The 21,690-nt window shown below is 37.9% G+C and overlaps 1 protein-coding gene across 1 annotated transcript; it reads right to left on the bottom strand.

Annotated features, from left to right (window-relative positions):
- Positions 1 to 996: 996 nt before the first annotated feature.
- On the bottom strand, positions 997 to 20,602 carry LOC108145298 (adapter molecule Crk). Its single transcript, XM_017270619.2, has 6 exons — positions 20,247 to 20,602; positions 20,052 to 20,174; positions 3,096 to 3,300; positions 2,901 to 3,029; positions 1,435 to 1,557; positions 997 to 1,360 (listed from the first exon to the last, which is right to left on the bottom strand). Exons 1-6 carry the CDS (start codon positions 20,276 to 20,278, stop codon positions 1,136 to 1,138), a joined length of 837 nt encoding a protein of 278 aa, XP_017126108.1. The 5' UTR covers positions 20,279 to 20,602; the 3' UTR covers positions 997 to 1,135.
- Positions 20,603 to 21,690: the final 1,088 nt, after the last annotated feature.

The following is a 21,690-nucleotide window of genomic DNA, read 5'->3' as shown; positions in this document are numbered from 1 at the left end:
CGATTTCCTCAGACAACACCTTTTACAATTTGCACTTTTTTCCAGCATTTTAATAACACACTAAATTGGAGCTCACTACGACGAAAATTGGGGGAGTTAAGTTTGCACTAATTGCGTCGACGAAGAATATTTGTTTTTGATTTAATGGTCCAAAGCGATTCACATTTAATTCGAAATATATTTATGTTTACTGCAGAATTTTGATTGTTAGTAAATGCAAATTTTTATTTCTTGGTTAGAAAGCACACTATCTATCTACTATTTATTTACACGAATGCAAATTGTTGAAAGATGGACCATAACACAATCAACAAAACGCCACAGATTATATTTAACTTTTAGCAATCTATACCTGATTGGCCGATTTCACAATAGCAATCCTTTTTTAAATCCGTATTTCAGCGGCAGCAGGCAAATTAAACAATTAAAATTGCAGCGGCGACGAAGAAATGGCTTGGGCAACAACAAAACGAACGACTGAAAAGTTCCAGCGACAAATTGTATTTCGGAAGTTTAAACTTGTATTTTTTGTGTGTTTGTTTGGGAATTGTTTAGTTTTTCACCAAAAAAATGGTAAAAAAACGCGAACTCTACTGCGATTACGTCGGGGACACCATGAAAATGTTAATACTATTTTGTATTAATAATGGAACGCGAACTTGTGACTGCAGTAGGATTCGGCAGATTTAATTACGAAAATAACTTTTATAAAATTTAGCGAAAATTGCGACGAAGAAAGGGAGTGATTGCGAGGGAGTTCAAATGATCGCCAAATTTTATTCCATATAATTTCTCTTAGAACCTATCTTTCGCTAAGGGGCGATATACGGGGCGAATTCGCATAAGCGAACGAAAGCTTTATTGGCTCCAGCTCTCGCCTTACAACTAGAGAAATTCAAATAAATGCTCCAAGTACGCAAACAGGCTATATTTGTCCAAAACCTGGAAGTAAGATATAACGAATTCTAAGTTATTGTATTTAAAACGTGTTTCTCATACCCGTTTATTTCCAATATTTATTTACTTTTCTGATTATGTTAACAATTGGTTTGCACAACTTAGGTTTATTACATTTAATTTAAAAGTTAAAATGATTCAGAAAAAGATTCAATGCCCCATTCACTTTTACTGCCATTTACCGTATCTCCGCGGAGTTATTGCCTAAATCACAATCATCGACAAATTCAACGTGCGTGAATGGGAAGTGACCATTTCTCCCATTTAGTTCTCCCTCCCATTGTCCATTAATATTTGTTTTAGTGACTTTAATAATGTCACCAATTTCCAATTTCAATGCAGTCTTATCATAGGCGTTTGGAACCCTTGACTGTTTTACTCGGGCATATGCAGGCAGTTTGCGCTATTGATATATTTGAGAAGAAAAATAAAAATAATTAAAAATAATGTTTTAACTGTTTATAATTTAACACTTACATTTAAATCTGTCCTTTTAAGTGCGCTTCCAAGTAGATTGCCAGATCCCGACAGAGAGTCTGATGAAATTAGGCGTTCATTATCTAAGCCATATAAAGCATCTTCATCCATACAATCATCATGCTACAAATTAATTTTAAGAAATGGTTAAATATCCTAAAAGTAATATTCCTCTAAGATTTACTACCAGTTATGTCTAATAAACTATCAATTTTTTAAGTATTGGTTCAAGAACAAAATGTCCTTGCATTTGAAATATTCGTTTAATAATATTTTCGAAACATACAAGAGTGTCATAGGAATGATTAGCCCTTTTCTGTTGCAATTTTATTAAAAAGAAACTAAAATGACAGAGTTATCGAATAATCTGCGTATCAGCTGTATGAATAAGTGAGGGTTGTGTCCGAAATGGTATAACATCATTATACTAGACAGAAAAAAAAGTTTGAAAAGTTTTATATTTACAAAAAGCAAATAAATTAAAATAATTCAGCAATTGGCAAATAGTAATTAAAAAAGTAATTAAAAATCTTTTTACATAAAGGTCCAATAATACGCAAATTTATTACAAAACAGAGTATTTAACAAATTCTATCCAACGTTGTGACGTTTTTAAATTTGATTTGCGTACACATACAAAAAACACGATTGCAAAAGTTTAATGTCTATTGCGATCGGAAAAAACAGACGGAAATACAAACTTGGTTACGATAACCAAGAATATAAATACAATATGAAAATTAAACGATACCTAAACTACGCTTTAAACTTCTGACCAACGATCAATTTCAAAGGATTTACACAAGATGAAGTAACTTGTGCTGCTTCTATCGCTTGCTTTGCATAAATCTCCAGTTGACGTACATTACAGGAAGCCAATGGTGACCCCTTATGGTCATCCAGAAAAGTTTAAAGATTTAAAACTGGGTGTTTTGCTGGTCCAGAATTATTGTCGAACGCAAAAAAATCTTACAAAATCAATGGGATGGCCCTAATCAACCATTTGCGAACATTAAAACCCATCAATATTCATGAAAAACTTGAAAATTGGGTGACATATGTACTGAATCCAAGAGACATTGAAAGACATTTTTGCATGTACGAAATATTGCTTTAGCGACGCAAAAAAAGGTGCTGGAAAATTAATTCATTACGAAAGCTCATTTGTAAAACGAAAAACTATTTTATACCCATTACTCGTAGAGTAATAGGTATATTGTATTTGATGAAAAGTATGTAACAGGTCGAAGAAGCATTTCCGACCATATAAAGTAAGACCGTCTGTATGAACATCGAGATCTCAGAAACTATAGAAGCTAAAGATTTCGGACCCGATTCGAAAAAATATTTTAGAAGTTACAGGGTTATAAAAACCTCTGCCGCCATATACATCACGTTTTGCGCCTTAAATTAAAACTTAAACTCAACTGAAATTAAAATATCTTTAAAAATATTCTTCTACGCACCGGTTGTATATAAGGAACCGGTATTTGCCCAATTTTTCCTGATGAATTACGGGCAGTCCACCATTGATCTTCATCTTTTCGAAGAACTGTAAGAACTTCTCCTCTTTGAAATGGCAAGTCATCTTGATCCTTTAAAAACGTGAAAAAGTTAGTTAAAATTTACTTACAAAAATATAAATATTGGTATATACTTACAGTGCCAACAAAATCGAACTTTCCTATTACTTTTTCCGTCTTTTTAAATGCAGGCCGTCTTAGAGGAGTTGTATCCAAGTAATGATGTGTGTAAAAAGTCAATAGTTTTGGTAGATTATCGAACGTTTGATCCCCGATGCGGTAAACGATGTGATCCTGTTGTTGAACTTTGTTAATGATGTAGTTGCTTACTTTTGTATCTTCTCTGAATAAAAACAAAAAAGGGTTTATGTGTAAATATTTTAAAATTTTTTGTATACGCAAAACTCACTATAAATAAGATGTGAACACAAATATATGTTCTACTTAGTCAATTAAAATAAAAAATTCTATATTTTTTTGAAAAACAATTGTTGGCTGGAAATCATAATAATATTCTGCCCTAAAGTTAACAATACAGGAACACAAAATCAGGTCTTTTTTTATACTGGAATAACTTCTTTTTTTTTGCTGAAAAAAACTTAAGTTTACATATTGTTTTTTTTATTTTTGTATATTAAACTGTACTCTTTTCCCCATTTCAAAAAAGTCATGGTAACCTCTACCAGTTCTTATAAAACTTATACATGTTCTGACTAGAAATTTTACTTTATTTCATTTTGTTGAGCTATAAATTTTTAATGATCATTTTAAAAATACATGGATGTTTCTCAGCGTATTTTTTATTGATTATCAAATGTAACGATTCCTTTATTAACACCACATATCTCAAACCATGTCCGTTTTAATGCAGTCAAGCTTGGTGTCATAATCAGAAATCTTAATTTATTTTGTTATAAAAAAATATTAATTGTTAGCCGGCTCAAGGTCAGGACGTTGAAAAAAACACAAAATTATTTCAATTTTGGTAATTCGGCAACCGTCTTCAGGACAACTATAAAGTAATAACAACGATTTTAATTTTTTTAATATTTTTAACAAACAGAAAACAATTTACATTTGACCTAGATTTAATTTACACGTCTGCGTCCGGTGACGTGGAGTTGTTAACAAATTTTTCTTTCCCTAGTGAGTGTCTATATAAATGAGCGCAATTGTCAGTGTCCGTTTTGTAGTTCATCCGTATGTCTGTAGGTGTTTTTATGATATGTAGCATTTCTATGGTGAATCGTTTGGCATAGTGTTGTTCTTGTGATAAAATACTCGCCTCTTCGAAGTTTGGTGAGTGATTACTCTTGGCACAGTGGGACATGAGTGCTTTTTTTGTGCGTTCGTATGATGTCTAGCTTTGAAGTCCGATTTATGTTGTGCTAGTCTAGTTTTTAGTTTAGATTTTGTTGTTCCTATATATATCATGTTGCATGTTTCGTTGTTGTTGCCGTTGCACGGTATTTTATATATTACGTCTTTTTTGTCAATTTCATTTATCTTTGATTTTGTTCTGTTGTATATAGATTTTAATGTGTGAACCGGTTTATGTGCGATACTTATGTTTTCTTTGTCGTAGCATTCCGATTTCGCTACACGTTCGGATTATGCCGAGACGTATGTAATTGACATATATTTTTTGATTTTATTGTTTTTAACGCTGTTTTGTTTTCTTGTTTTGTGTTCCGATAATAATGTTTTTATTATGTGTTTTGGGAAATCATTGTCTGTCAACATTGATTTTGTCTCCTGGGTCGTCTCTTCGTGGTAACCCGTGTCTGAAATTTTGAGCATTCTATGTATATAGCTTCTAGCTGTATTTATTATCATTTGTTTTGGGTGTATGGAGTTGAAATTGATGATTCGTCCGGACGCAATTGGTTTCTTGTACCATTTTAATTTTAATCGATTTCCACGTCTAATTATCACTGAGTCCAAATAAGGTAATTGGTCGTTTTCTTCTAGTTCCATTGTAAATTTTATATTATAGGTGAAAGAGTTGAGCATGGTCAGTGTAGTTTTAATGTCATCCTCTTGAATGATTGCGAACAGGTCATCTACGTATTTTGTCAGTAATCTTGGAGGTCGTCTTAATTTTTCTAACGTGTTGTCCAGGAGAGTTTCCATTACAATATCTGCAATGACCGGCTGGGCTGGCGATTCCATAGACATTTCTTTTAATTGTGTGTACAAATTGTTTCAAATTTGAAATATCTGCTTTCTTGAGTACAAATTTTTTTTTTTTTTATTATGTCCATAAATATTGTTTGTGGTATTTTACTGTGTTTTTGTATTATTGTCCATTTGTTTTTAATTATATCCAGGGCTAGATCTGTCGGTATACTCGGAAATAATGAAATTACGTCAAATGAAATTAATCTTTCATTGTCGCCAATATATGTGTTGTTGATTTTGTCTTTTAATATGTGACGCTCAGGAGCGCACAAAGTAGATATAATAACATAAGCAGTAGCTATAGATAGTCGTTAAGTAGGCAAGAAGCCGAAATAGTTATAAGTTCAATACCGTACAAAGGCAAGAAGCCGAAATAATTATAAGTTCAAAGGCAAGAAGCCGAAATAAATTTAAGTTAAATGGAAATATTCAAATTTAAATATCCGGGCGGGCGCGCCAAACAAAGGAAACGGTCACACTGACCAATAGCCACCACAAGCCACACGCGGTATGGCCATGGCTATAGGATTATGAAACTACAGGCGCCGGGGCCCATACAGATGACTCTGCGGCCGACGGCGATCGGAGAAGGTAAGGCTTACCCTTTGGAGTGAGCAAACTTCTCTGGGAGTTAACTGCGGAGTCTTTTTTCGGGATAGGGTCTCGTACCCCGTCCACCCAATACATTGTAGTTAGTTGTTTCCCCCTTCTTCCAACCCCCCTAAGGACCGGCCGTCATCAGTGATATCCGACCTTTGGGATCCCACACCCCAAGACCGACCGTCATTAGTGACACCCGATCTTCTGGGGACTCCACCACTCGGTTCTCCGAGGCGCTCCTCGGCCGTCTGCCGAACCGATCCCACCTGGTTCTCACCCGGGTTGCGTTGGTCTGCAACGCGCCCTGACCACCACTCGGTTCTCCGAGGCGCTACTCGGCCGTCTGCCGAACCGATCCCACCTGGTTCTCACCCGAGTTGCGTCGGTCCGCAACGCGCCCTGACCACCACTCGGTTCTCCGAGGCCCACAGCCGGCCCTGCGCGCCCGGAACTAGGACCGATCAGATCGGCGAGGCCGACCCCTCGTGGTCGCAACACTTCTCGTTCCCTGGTAGACCCAAGCGGCCTCCATTCTCTTTTCGGAACTGGCAGACCCAAGCGGCTCCACCCTCTTCTCGAAACTGGCAGACCCAAGCGGCCTCCAAACTGTCTCATCCTCCTAGACATAAGCATAGCCAAGAGGGACGTGGCTGTTTTTCTTTCTCATCCACAGCGCCGCCGCCGCCACCGCCGCCGCCACCGCCGCCGCCACCGGGACGAAGACGCCGAACGACGACACGGAAGACCCCGGCAACCTACGGGCGGACGAGCCCCCTGCAGCACGAACTTTATATATACTATGTAACCAATAATTCTTAATAAACGCATACCGATTCGATTTCACTGAACCCGTTTACGTGTCATACTCTGGGAACCGGGTCGACCTCTTACAGCAACCACTCCTGACATAAATAAATGTTGGAACGAGCCCCTGGACACCGTTGAGCCACCTCAGCAAAGCAGGATCGTTACATGGCGCCCGAGCAGGTTAAAGTGGTTGCAAAGAGAAAGACAGAGTTATGTCGACGTGGGTGTACCTAGCAACTAAGGCGGATCTGATCAAGTACGCAAGAGAGTTCGGATTAGACACAACAGGAAAAGTGGAGGAGATAAGACAGATACTGTCAGCATTCGCAAAGAACCCAAACCACACGGAGACGATCATGCAAAGACTAGGAGTACTAGCAGAGAAGCACAAGAAGGAAAAAGGAGCAACGGATCAGAACAGCACACCAGCGGAGGAACTCAACACAATGGCGAACCAGATCGACATACGGGTCAAACAAACCAACACCCCACCACGGCGGGAATCGGAAACTCCAGACATACCGGACAGAAAGGAACAAAAGGTAGAGGTGGAAATCCTAGACCGAGTAAGGAGTTGGGGGATCCGCTACCAAGGAGCAACCAATCCCTTGGAATTCATCAGCAAGATGGAGGAATGGGCCAAAGGCTACGGCATACACAAAGATGCCCTGATCCAGACGATGCCATTCATCCTAGAAGGAGTAGCAGTGGACTGGTGGAACACCACACCGAGCCAGATAAGGACATGGGAGGACCTCAGGGAAGAACTGTTAGAATACTTTTTGCCACCAAGATATCAGGAACAGTTGGAAACACAAATCACTCAACTGCGGCAGCGAGAAACAGAACGAACAAGGGAATACGCAATGAACCTGAGGAAACTAATGAGATTTACAGAGTATTCAGAAGAGACAAAGCTGGACCGGATATACAGAAACTGCAGAAGTAAAATAAAGCTCTACACGAGACGGTCGGGATTTAAAACATTAACAGAATTCCTGAGGTTGGCAGAAGAAGTGGAAGAAATAGAAACTATGGAAGGAGCCAACAGACCAATAACAACAGGAAACCAGAACTTGACGTCCGAAATCTGCATAAGATGCGGAGGAACAGGGCACGCCGCAAGAACCTGCACAAACCCCCCAAGACAGTTTTGCTGGGTATGCGGCAGAAATGGAACAAGAACAACGGAATGTTGCCGAGCTGGAGCGGGAAACGCCAGAGGCCTGAGCAGGTAACGCTGGTAGCTCAGGACCAAAAACACATACCAGCGACAGGTGAACAAATAAGTTGTGACGGATTCCAAATATTTGCCACGGTAAAAATCGGACCAGTAAAAACAAAAGGAACAGTGGACACAGGAGCTTCACGGAGTGTGATCAGCAAGAGAAGAAACAACGAATTGAGAAAATATGGAAAATGGAGGAAGGGAAGGACAGAAATAACATTAGCGAACGGATCAAAGCAAAGATCGGATGGAGACTTTACAACCAACATACAGTTCGCAGGAGAAGAATTCGAGTTGGACTTCCTCATCTTAAATCAGGTGACAGGAGGAATATTATTAGGAATAGACTTTCTGGCCAAAACGCGCACAAGAATCCAATGCGGCAACCTGGAATTAGATATCACCGAGGCAGAGACAACACAAGGAGAAATAGAAGCCGAGCAGAGCACAGACGATACGGAGCCGACGGAGGAGGAAATCAGCAAATTTCTGGAACAACAAAGAAAACAACAACATGAACAAATTCGACGTCACAAAGAAGAAGTTCCGGGAGAGCAGCACACGGCTGCAGCAAGAAAGGCGAACGGCAAGGTTGATACCGGCGAGACCAGCAGGGGCGGGCATACGGGTCAGGACAGCACCGACTCGCCTCAGACCACCAATGTGCAGGCTAGCTCTGGCACAAAGAGAAGAGCAGTCACGACCAGAGGAGCGACAGACAGCCCGACCGCCAGCAAGAACGGCCGTGGCGACCGATAGAGGCGGACGGACCCGGATCGCCCATGTTCCTCGCAGCTCTCTTGAGGCAGTGACCGGCGGAAGTGTCCAGGAACAACAGGGAGAACGGGCAAGGACACCGTCGCCAGACCGGGACATCCTGGAGCTACACCCGATGGACATGGATACACAAGCGGCGGATGCACAGGCAGAGGAAGCAACACCAAGCCAGGAGACTGAGGCACGCCCAGACGCACCGGCGCCACGATTGGAGTGGTTCACAAACGAGATGGGGTGGATCGTACCCAGAGATGCGACGATGTCAGCCAGGGCGGTCAACGAAATCAAAGAGAGATGGAACAGGAGGAGAAAGGGGAAACAGCAGAGTATCCTAGTGAAGGACGACCAGAAGACGTGGAAGGTCATCTTTGGAAGGGGAAGCCGCATCACGATAAGACACTTCGTGCCTTCTCAAGAGGGGGGGAGGTGTGACGCTCAGGAGCGCACAAAGTAGATATAATAACATAAGCAGTAGCTATAGATAGTCGTTAAATAGGCAAGAAGCCGAAATAGTTATAAGTTCAATACCGTACAAAGGCAAGAAGCCGAAATAATTATAAGTTCAAAGGCAAGAAGCCGAAATAAATTTAAGTTAAATGGAAATATTCAAATTTAAATATCCGGGCGGGCGCGCCAAACAAAGGAAACGGTCACACTGACCAATAGCCACCACAAGCCACACGCGGTATGGCCATGGCTATAGGATTATGAAACTACAGTCACACTGGCGAGGGCCGGGAGGATATAAAAAGGGCGCCGGGGCCCATACAGATGACTCTGCGGCCGACGGCGATCGGAGAAGGTAAGGCTTACCCTTGGGAGTGAGCAAACTTCTCTGGGAGTTAACTGCGGAGTCTTTTTTCGGGATAGGGTCTAGTACCCCGTCCACCCAATACATTGTAGTTAGTTGTTTCCCCCCCTTCCCCTTCTTCCCACCCCTCTAAGGACCGACCGTCATCAGTGATATCCGACCTTTGGGATCCCACACCCCAAGACCGACCGTCATTAGTGACACCCGATCTTCTGGGGACTCCACCACTCGGTTCTCCGAGGCGCTCCTCGGCCGTCTGCCGAACCGATCCCACCCGGTTCTCACCCGGGTTGCGTCGGTCCGCAACGCGCCCTGACCACCACTCGGTTCTCCGAGGCCCACAGCCGGCCCTGCGCGCCCGGAACTAGGACCGATCAGATCGGCGAGGCCGACCCCTCGTGGTCGCAACACTTCTCGTTCCCTGGTAGACCCAAGCGGCCTCCATCCTCTTTTCGGAACTGGCAGACCCAAGCGGCTCCACCCTCTTCTTGAAACTGGCAGACCCAAGCGGCCTCCAAACTGTCTTATCCTCCTAGACATAAGCATAGCCAAGAGAGACGTGGCTGTTTTTCTTTCTCATCCACAGCGCCGCCGCCGCCACCGGGACGAAGACGCCGAACGACGACACGGAAGACCCCGGCAACCTACGGGCGGACGAGCCCCCTGCAGCACGAACTTTATATATACTATGTAACCAATAATTCTTAATAAACGCATACCGATTCGATTTCACTGAACCCGCTTACGTGTCATACTCTGGGAACCGGGTCGACCTCTTACAGCAACCACTCCTGACATAAATAAATGTTGGAACGAGCCCCTGGACACCGCTGAGCCACCTCAGCAAAACAGGATCGTTACAAATTCTTCTGAATTTTTTATGTTATATTTGGAGTCTATTGTTATGTTTTTTAATATGTCAATTATGTATTTGCATAGTGCATAGGATGGTGATCCGATGGAGGAGCAGATTGGTCGTAGAGGGGTTCCTTCTTTATGAATTTTGGGTAGTCCATATATTCGTGGTGGTAAAGCTGTGGTGGTTGTCAACTTATTTCTTTCGATCCTTGAGATAAGTTCCATTTTTAATAGTTTGTCCACTATTTCGTTATTTTTTGTTTGTAGTCTAGAGGTGGGGTCTTTCCTTAATGTCCTGTATGTGTTCATATCCTTTAATATGTCCTTCATTTTTTGGTTGTAGTCATCTTTGTTCATACCTACCATCTTGTTACCTTTGTCTGAGGTCAATATTAAAATGTCGTAATTTTCTTTAAGAAATCTCCTTGCTTGTCCCATTGTGTCTAGTATCGCACGATCAAATGCACTTTCTTTGTTAGATGTTTTATGGTCTTTGATAAGCAAAGAGAATTGGTTTCTCTTTGTCAACAATAGTTTTGAGGATTTCCTCTCCGTTCGCAATGTATTTTAAGAGAGGGAATTGGACCCTTCGCCAAAAGTGATTTTATTGCTGGCGGGAATTCGGTGTTCGTTTTGTTTACAAACCAATCAGCTGTTTTTTTGTTGTCTGTTAGAACTTTGCTCCGTTCCATCTGCAGTCTTTCTAGTTTCCTTATTTGTCTCATCTTGGAGTTTTTGTTAGTTTTTTGGTAATGTTCTGCTCGCTCTCCATAAATGATGTGAAGTCGTTCGGGTCTAATTGTTTTTGTAGCATCGTTCTCTTATTCTCTCTCTTTTTGATTAGTCTTTTTTGTATATGATGTTTGTGTTTGATTAGCAAGCTTAATATTTTCATATGGTAGTAATGTGTGTGTTTGTCCAGTAATTTGTTTATGTCAAAATGTATATCCTTATCGTCTGTAAACAATTTGTGGCTCCTAGTGTTGTCTTTTATGAATTTGGGTATTATTTTTGTCTTCTACATTTTAAAAGAAATTTAATGTTTGTATTTGACTTGGTTAATTTAGTTGACGTCAGTTGAAAATTATTAATCGTTGGTCTTGCTTTGTAGTAGTTACGTTTAATTTCCGCATATCCCATTTTGGAGTGTTATGCTATCGGCGTGCCTTCCGTTATTTTATATAGTTGGTTTTGGTTATAAAAAAATCTCTCTAAATATGTGTTAAATGACGTTTTCAAATCCATTAATTTTTTTATGTTCAATTAATTACATTGTTAAATAATATTACCTAAAATTTGATTGTCAATATTATTGACTTTGCTTCAAAATTTTCTAATCCGGCAACACAATCCAAAAAAAAATTGCTTTCAACGGAAACCAAAAATGTTGAAGATTTTAGGTGGTTCGTTTGATAACATCTTAATGGGTTTTATACAGTTAGAATTAAAATAAAATCGCATTTTTTTTTTGTTATTGTACACATATTTAAGTGTATATTTTTGAAGTTAAACACAAATTTTGAAAAGGCCTTTCAGGGTTCTTGAATGCAAAATTACAAACTTTAAACGTGTTTTCTCAAAATTGTGTTTTCATCCGATTAGTCTCAAACTTTAACACGAGCTTCTCAAAAGTATTTTTTTAGTAAGTAATCGAGTTTTATTTTTTACTGATAAATATTTTTTTATATTAAAAAAAACTGAAGTCCGACATTTTGATCAAAAATCCTTTGATAAATTAATAGGTTTAACATAACTTTAACGAAATCTGATTCGTTTCGAAGGATCCAGCTCAGAGATATAGTGGTCACCGCAAAACGTCTATTTGAGAGGAGTTCCAGAGTTCCTTTCCAAACAAGTATTTTTAATGATACTAAGTCTTAAAATATATTTATAAGATACCTTGATATGTGAACTTATTTTTAAATCCATAAATTAAAGTTTTCTCAGAATATATTCCAGAAAATGGCCTTCTAACTGTATAAAAGCTTTTAGTCACAACAAACACAGCTGTGAACTGGTTCATCAGTGACCCGCAGCTTTAAACAGCGGTGTTACGCTCTGTTCTATACAACCACGCATCGAAAGTTCCATTTATTAAACATTTTCGCAATTTAAACCAAGATTTGTATACGATATTTTACTCTAAAAATGGAGCCCCCTACCCTGGAAGCGCAGAAGCAAAAGTGGTGTAATATCCCCAGGAATATGTCGCGGATCGGAACAGCGGTTGCTAAGGCCGAACAGTCCGAGAAGCCGCAAATTGCGCTGACGCCGGCAGAACTTACATGCCGGCTAACTATTTTGGAGGCCTATCTTAAGCAAATTATGGCTGTCCAAACCGACATAGAGACTATTGACGCAGGAGACGAACAGCTTAACTACCGCTCAGAGCTAAAAAATTTGTTCATCGCCATCAAGGTGTCCATAAATGAGTAACTTGGAGACGATGTGCACAACTCAACGGTTCTCAGGCCAGATATGTTGATGAGGCCTGTTCCAACTTCGTCCATCAAGCTACCCAGGCTCGCTCTCCCGATTTTTTCCGGCGAGTACTAGGAATACAAAAGCTTCAACACCACTTACAAGCAAGCGGTAGGCCAAGAGGATTCTCTTTCGCCAATCGAGAAGATTAAACCTACCATAAACTGTATCCTAGGTGCCTCCCTAGAAACCGTCAAGGCGTTTCTGGACACACCTAAAATTAAGGTAAGGCTTTACTACGCCTCCAAATCAGATACGATATCCTACAATCGTATTTTTAGACAACATAACGTCACTGTTTAGCTTGCCAACTGTGTCCATTGAAAATAGTGCACAGCTGCGCAGCCTAGTCGACAACGTGTCGGATTTATTTAACTCCATGCGTTCTCTAGGAACCGAAGCGCAGATAGCGCAGATACCACAGGCTATGCTAATTAACATTGTTATGGAGAAGGTGGACAAAACGAGCAACACTTCCTTCTGGAACGAATCCCTAACATTTGCAACACTTCCGTCTTGGACGCTTGCTCAACTTTAATTGAAAGGCACTGCCAACACTTGGAGTCCGGCACGTATCATAGCGGACACAATATTTCTAGAAGGAAACACAGCTTTGGGAGCTCTTCGCTAGGTGGTCCAATCTGCTTTAGCAAGGATCACAGGATCTTCAGATGCTCTCGACTCCAGAACATGGTTTCGTCCCAGCGACTCACCAACTGCCTTGGAAGGGCTCATCAGGCATCCAATTGCCCATCTTCAAACAGGTGCATAATTTGTTCACGGCTGCATCACATCATGCTTCACTCAGACGCGCCTGATCAGGGCTCAAGAAACAATCCTCGGCCAAATCCTACTCACACGCAACCTCAGCACCAAGTCGCTCAGGTCGTGAATAACAACCACGACCAAGTCACTTTCTCTACTGCAGGACGCAGTAGGCAACTACGTCAAAGGACGTGCCTTATTGGACTCCTGCTCACAAGTCAACTTTATATCTGAAGACTACGAGCAACAACTTCGTTAACCTCGGTGCAAGGCACAAATGGACATTCGAAGTAATTGAAGTAGAACAAGCAAGCCAACACAAGTATACCACCTTCCATGCTTAATGGTTTTTGTAGTGCCCTGGGGCTTGTATTCTGCGTTCTTTGGAGTATGATGTACGACCGAGATCTTTTTCTTGTCTGACCATAAAATATTCCTCTTTTTTGGACTTCCAGTTTAAATGTTCCTTGGCAAACTTCCTGCGCTCGGCAATAAGTCTCGCATTTCAAAGTGAAAATTTTCTATGGCTACAGAATTTTTAGTTATGTATTCTTAGATATCTGCGAACTGTTTGATCTGTCGCATTTTTAAGCTCCTTATTAAGCGCAGCATCAGGCTTGAAAGGATCCTTCTTGCTTCACGAATCAACATATTGACTAAAAGATGGTTTATGACGTTGTTAATTTGGCGTTGTAGTTTGAACAACCTAACAACCGACCAACTGTGACAACGGTGTTATTTTATTTCTCTGGTGCTTGAAAGAACTTTTTGTAAAAAAAATACTAATAATAACATACGGAAAGGAATTTAATTTTTTTAATGGGAATTACTAACCAGTAAAAAAAATATATATTAAAAACAATGTGTTGCAACTGTACATTGTCATATAGCATCAACACAAAGTTATTAAAAAAAGTTAGTTTAACTGATAATGAACAATTTCATATAGTTTGCATGTTAACTTGTCGATGCTATTATTTTGAGTGTAGGTAAAATTTGAAGATGCATTTTACGATCGAAGAAATTCAGGAAATTCAGAGAACTCAACTTTGACGCCATTTTCCAAGGACATAGTTAATGATTTGAGCCAGGTTTTTATAATGTAGTGATGTGTTTTTTTTCAGCAAAAAAATATTAAGTCATTCCATTTATATTGCTTACATATTTATAAATTTATATCATAGCCGATGGAACATATGTATGTTCGTAAAGAACTTTTACTCAGGAGCTCATAAGTACCAAGAAAAAGATTCGTTGAATTTTTTCGCTGTCAATTTGTGTAATTAATGGGCGCCAATAAAAAACATAGCGACAGGAAAAATTAGGTATAAATAAATGTATTCGATGAGGGGACCATCATTGCTGCAATTTTATTCACGTGTTCATGATGTTCTCTTACTCCGACTATAAACTATATTAACTCATGCACCAAAATATGGTTTGTGCAATGTCTTAAGATACATTTTAACACTCATGTTTTAAATCGTTTCTATAAATGCTGGAAAAGGAAATGGTAGCCCTTTAAATATTTGATCTAAAACTTTTAGGTCCTGTTGCACTATTATCAATTACACCGTGCAACACACAAATTCTGAACCAATTTTTGAAAGTTGCTTCTGAAAGTACTAGAAACTCTGCATTATTATTTTTGCTAAATTGGTTCGGGTTTATATTTTATGCTATTATCCATTTTTTTGCTTCAACTATTATTTTGTAACTCATTGATACATTGATTAATAATTGATTCATAAAAATACGTTAAACTATAAACTTTATTCTATATCTCGTCTGGCTGTACACGATTTTTTAGTTTCTATAGGTTATAGGTTTTAAAACACTCGAAGTCCAGCAGTAAAAGCGTATATATGTATATAGTTTTCTTTTTATTTAACTTCATTTTTTTTTAAGCCATGAGAAGAACTAACACTTCGTTCAAAAAGTCTCCCAACTAACATATTGAAACACATTTTTCGGCAAAATTCCTTTTTATTCATCAACATAGTCCTCCTCTTATAGGACGATACAATCAATCCAACACTTTTTCAATCTTTCTATACCACTTTTATGTCACGATTTGTCGAGGCCTTCAAAATATTCTTCAGATTCGGCGATTACTGCCTTATTAGAGGCAAGTTTTTACCATGAATAAAATTTTTGAGTTCTGCGAAGGGTCAGTAGACGCTGGGGCCAGATCTGGAGAATACGGTGGGTGCTGCAGCAATTCGTAATCCAATTCATGAATTTTTGCCATCGTTTTCATCGACTTGTGACCCCGAGCATTGTCTAAATAATAAACAATCTGCCTGCTATTATATTCAAAATGTCAGCAATCTCCCTCACTTGAACTTTACGGTTGTCCATAATGATTTTCAGTGATTTGCCTCATTTCGCCGTCCAGCGCGCTCAGCGTCATCGGTGTCTGAACGACCTCTTTAAAGCTCAGCATACCAATAACAAATGGGTTATAATGTTGGAGCAGAGTCCAAATAATGATTTTCAAGCCTTCCTGGCATTGAACAACATATTTTTTTTCATCAAAAAGCAATGATAAATCAAGAAATTGCTTACAGCACTATGTAAACTACTGATTGGATTGTCATGATATTTTGAAAGTATGCCTAAAAAGGTCTTATCATATATTTATTTATCATATATGAACGAACATTATTGAACGAAATGACATGCATGCTTAACAGCTAGATGCATTATGTATGGTTACCCAAATTACTGGCTTCATAAAAAGAAAATGTGCTTTTTATACCATTGCAGAGGGTGTTATATTTTCAGAAGTTTGCAACGCAGTAAAGAATACATTTCAGACCCTATAAAGCTTATATATTCTTGATCAGCATCACTAGAACAGTCGATTTGGTCATGTACGTCTGTCCGTCCATCTGTCCGCCTGTCTGTCCGTCCGTCCGTCAGTCCGTCCGTTTCTACGCAAACTAGTCTCTTAGTTTTAAGCTATCTGCATGAAACTTTCCCAAAAGTTGTCTTCCCATTGCAATTGCATTGCACATAGAAACAATCGGGAACAAAATAGCAAGAAAATTATAGCTTTAATTTTTTAAATTTTTTTTTATATTTTTTCAAAATGTAGCTATGGTTTAATTTTTCAGAATGACGGTTTAAATTTGATTAAAACCTGACGACTATGTCATATAGCTTCTATGGAAACAAACGGAATATTAAAAAATAAGTGAACAACATATTTAAACCTTTTTAATTGTCAATTTTTTGTTTTAGTTCTTTTAATCACAGAATTACGCTTTTAATTTTATTGAAATCGGAAAACGATATATAATAGCTGACATAGGAACGATCGAATATGTAGCTGAAAATCATTATAGCATTAATGTTTTTAGCATATACGCATATAAATAGAAAGTTAGATGTTTTAAAGACTTATTCCTTTTTGCAATAGGGTATGAAAACTTCAGCTTGCCGAAGTTTGCTTCCTTTCTTGTTTCAGATGTTTCCAATCCAAAAGTGTTAGGTAGCATTTTTTACACACGGTGTACAACTTCAGAAAATTAATCAGGCTCATTGAAATATGCACAAAACACCTTTGTGAATTCCGCACTAAACAAATTGTGTCGCTCCTTTTTGTATTTTTTCAACTATAGACCGCATTTAATTTGGACATTTGCTGTAACCTTTCGTTGTTCTTTTTAACTTTTAATTGTTAAAAAGTTTTTCGAAATTGAGGCACAAGATGAAATTTTGTCCGCATTTTTTCACCCATTCGATATGTTCAAGTTTGCTGAAAGAACAATAAAATGATTTCTCTCGGTTTACGAGATATATCAGCATAAAAATATCAAATAAGGTTTCCAAATTAAATGTTTAAGCAGCAAAATGGACAATAGTATAAAATATAAACCCGAACCAATTTCGCAAAAGTAGTAATGCAGAAATTCAGATGTTCAGATAGTTGGTTACGAATTGCCCTTTTATTACGGCTAAAGCGAAACCGCATGATAGCAGGTAATATTTTATATACGCGCATGGTTCGGCAGAGAATCTCATTGGCCCCGAAGGCTTCTTCTTAAAAATGGTTCAAAAGAACGTAACGGCCTACATGGCATAGAAAAATCAATTGTAATAATAGAAGTAATGGGCAGTCTATGCTACCAGCAAATAAGTCATTCTAAAACAAGAAAGGAAGCAAACTTCGGCAACCCAAAGTTCATATAACCCCTGCAGCTTATTCAAAAAATAAATACTCTTGAAAACGTTAAAATTATGATTTACTTGCGTGTATGTTTAAAAACATTGAAGCTATGATGATTTGCAGTTTAATTATTCGATAGTTCCTATGGCAGCTATACGATTGTTCCTATGGGAGCTATATGCTATAGTCGTCCGATTTCTATGAAATTTAAACCGTAATTCTGAAAAATTTAACCATTACCATATCTCGAAGCACTAAAAAAAAATTAAACAAGAAAGAAAGCAAACTTCGGCAAGCCGAAGTTCATATACCCTTGCAGCTATTGCATGAATTAAATACTTTTGAAAACATTTAAATTATGATTTACTTGAGTATATGCTGAAAAACATTGAAACTATGATGATTTGCAGCTCAATTATTAGATAGTTATTTTATATATTTTTATTATTTCTATGGGAGCTATATGCTATAGACGTCCGATTTTGATAAAATTTAAAACATAATTCTGAAATAATTAAACATTGCTATATGTCGAAGAACTAAACAAAAAATTAAAAAACAGAAAAGTTATAATTTTTTTTCATTTATTTTTCCGATTGTTCCTATGGGAGCTATATGCTATAGTCGTCCGATTTTGATGAAATTTAAAACATAATTCTGAAATATTTAACCATTACTATATCTCGAAGAACGAAACAAAAAATTAAAAAACAGAAAAGTTATAATTTTTTTCATTTATTTTTCCGATTGTTCCTATGGGAGCTATATGCTATAGTCGACCGATTTTGATGAAATTTAAACCGTAAATCGGAAATATTTAACCATTACTATATGTCGAAGAACTAAACAAAAAATTAAAAAACAGCAAAGTTATAATTTTTTTTCATTTATTTTTCCGATTGTTCCTATGGGAGCTATATGCTATAGTCGTCCGATCCGGCTCGTTCCGACTTATATACTACCTGCAATAGAAAGACAACTTTTGGGAAAGTTTCATGCAGATAGCTTTAAAACTGAGAGACTAGTTTGCATATAAACGGACGGACAGACGGACGGACAGACGGACAGACGGACATGGCTAGATCAACTCTACTAGTGATGCTGATCAAGAATATATATACTTTATAGGGTCGGAAACGTCTCCTTCACTGCGTTGCAAACTTCTGACTGAAATTATAATACCCTCTGCAAGGGTATAAAAACACCAAAGTTATAATTATTTTTAATTTTTATTTATGATTGTTCCTTTGAGAGCTATATGCTTTAGTCGTCCGATTTTGATAAAATTTAAACCGTAATTTTGAAATATTTAACCATTAATATATCTCGAAGAACTAAAAAAAAATTAAAAAACAGAAAAGTTATAATTTTTCTTCATTTATTTTTCCGATTGTTTCTATGGGAGCTATATGCTATTGTCGTTCGATCCGGCTCGTTCCGACTTATATACTTCCTGCAATAGAAAAACAACTTTTGGGAAAGTTTCATGCAGATAGCTTTAAAACTGAGAGACTAGTTTGCGTAGAAACGGATAGACGAACATAATCGAACTAGAAGTGATGTATTTTTCTTCGGTCCTCAAGGCTTGTTAAGTAAACCATCTAAACGACATCTATTTGAGTATGATGGCAGTGAGTGAGCGAAGTTAAGGGATATAAGGGTAAGTTCAGGAATTTTTTATGTAGACGTACTATGGACATGAGGAGCTGGCGTAGGACGCCATAAGTTATAGCTAATAGCTTGCGATTGGCTTTAGCCGCAATAATATATCAATCCATAGAATGCTTTCTGAACAAATTTGAACAGTTTTCAGAATATTTAAATGGTTTGGCAAACAACAAAAAGAAATAAAACAAAATAAATAATTATCAAGAATAGAGAAGATTAACATTAAAGGTTTCTGGCTGTAACAAAATATAAATAAAAGGATAAATACTTATGATATAAATGTTAGCGTAATTATTTACCGATAAAGTCTAAGTTTTTGAGCTTTCAAAGACGTTTAAAGGTCCTACTCTCACCCTGCTTAAGCAACTAACCATACTAAAAAAAATCCGATTGAAAAAAAAGTTTATCTCTTATACTTTCGACTGCCTCTTATTAAATAATTATAATAAATATTTTAAATCAAAAATGGATTTCTTCTCCATATTTTGCCGCAGCTTAAATTTAAACGAGATCAAAAATATAAAATAAAAATATATAAATAAAATTGGGAGAAATACTTTTTGTACAAAAGTCTAACTGGCAAATGTATTGTATAAGTAAACCATTGCGAAACGGTCTTAATTCCAATGTTTTTTGTTTTCGATGAAGTTAGCTTAAACCCAAATGCAACAACGATGTGGGTAAGTTTGCTGGTTTTTGTTTAGACTATCCTATTAAACCTACATAGTAAGTTCGTTCATTTACCTTACACAAAGTACATAATCCCCTGCAATCGAGTTACTGTCACGGACTAAAAATACTCCTCTTTCACGCTCGTTCATTAACACCTCGGTAGCATCTTGTCGAGACATGGGACCAAAGTACCAGCTACAAAAAAAATACACACGATTGTAATTATTTCGGAAACAATGCGTATAAAATATACAACAAATATGTTACCTGTTCCTATCCGACACATCAAATGTATCCATTTCTGTGTTAAATTTGGCTCAGTTTTACAACATGAATAATACAATTTCAAATGCCGCATAAAGACGATTATATTTCAGAACACTTTATTAAGTGCATAGTCCAATATTTTTTTTTAAAAAAGGCATTACAAAATATTTTGCATTTAAAGTGTTTAAATGTTTGATTTATATATGTGTATCTACGCTCTGCTCTACTAGAGGTGTCAAAAACGTCAAATAATTTACGATGTATCCATTCTTGACCGTTATACTCTATATGCACATGGACATTTATTTTTTAAGAATATAGTAGGTTTTCGTGTGCGCTGAACCACAAGAGTATGGTTTTTACCCGTTTTTTACCCTGATAAATGCATTTCTGGGATGATGACCCTACTTGGTAAATTTTTGAATGATAGCGTATTTCCACAGAGATCCATCCACCTTCCATCATCTGTTGAAGGGAAGGTCGATAAGGTTTTGCCGTTTCAAAAACTTCCCAGTTATGCCCTCTTTCTTCACAGTCCATCCGTTGGAAACGGATAGAATTTTAAACAAATCTGAAACTCCGATTTGCACAGGGCACATCCACCTTCACCCTTCCGATTTCAGCTGAGCTGATCAGATGTGGCTAGTCAAAACGTAAACAAAGTCAACAGGTCAGCCATCTTTGTTTATGTTTTGATGAGCTACAGCTGTTAAGATCTGCTAGAATCGGATAGTGGGAGGTGGATGTGATCTGTGGAACCCAAAGTTTCACTTTTTTCAAAAATCCCAACGGTTTTTCAGGGAAGTACTGCGTGGAAAAAGGGTTGCACGGCAGAAACATCGGCTAACTTTTGCATAAATTAGTCCGTCAAAGTCCGTCAAATTTTAACGGCGGACTAACTGGGATATTTTTGGAACGGCAAAACTCTTCAACGGAACTCTGTGGAAATACCCTATACCCAGTCAGAGCGTACCCAGAATTTTTTGAAGTAAGTCTTTAAAATCTATCGAACTTTTTTAAAACTTATTTGACACTACATTGTTGGCCTCATTCATTGCTCGTTTTTTATTTTAACCATAAGATTTTACGTAAGTGTGACCAAGACCTATAGCCAGAACCGGTACCCGATAGTAAAAAATACCATTCGATAAAATACCACCCGAGCCGAAACACCAATGAGCTAAATTGTATCTAAAATGTACAATTTTGATCATTGATTGGAGTTGACGACAAAAGCGAGGCTTAAATGTATACGAAATAATTTTATCCACTTAAAGGTAACAACTGAAACCCTTTAATCGTTAAAATTAGCGGGATAAACACAATATAATAAACAAAACCATAACGTTTGAATTTAACGTTAAAAAGGCAGTAAAATCAGTTCACGGTCACGAACTGATTACCAAAAAAAATCTCAGGCAGTATCCATATAGTTGTCTCTGTC

The sequence above is a fragment of the Drosophila elegans genome, unplaced genomic scaffold (genome assembly GCF_018152505.1).
Source record: "Drosophila elegans isolate 14027-0461.03 unplaced genomic scaffold, ASM1815250v1 contig_349, whole genome shotgun sequence".
NCBI lineage: Eukaryota > Metazoa > Arthropoda > Insecta > Diptera > Drosophilidae > Drosophila > Drosophila elegans.
Note: the sequence above shows the minus strand (reverse complement) of the source record. Positions and strands in the feature narration are given on the sequence as shown.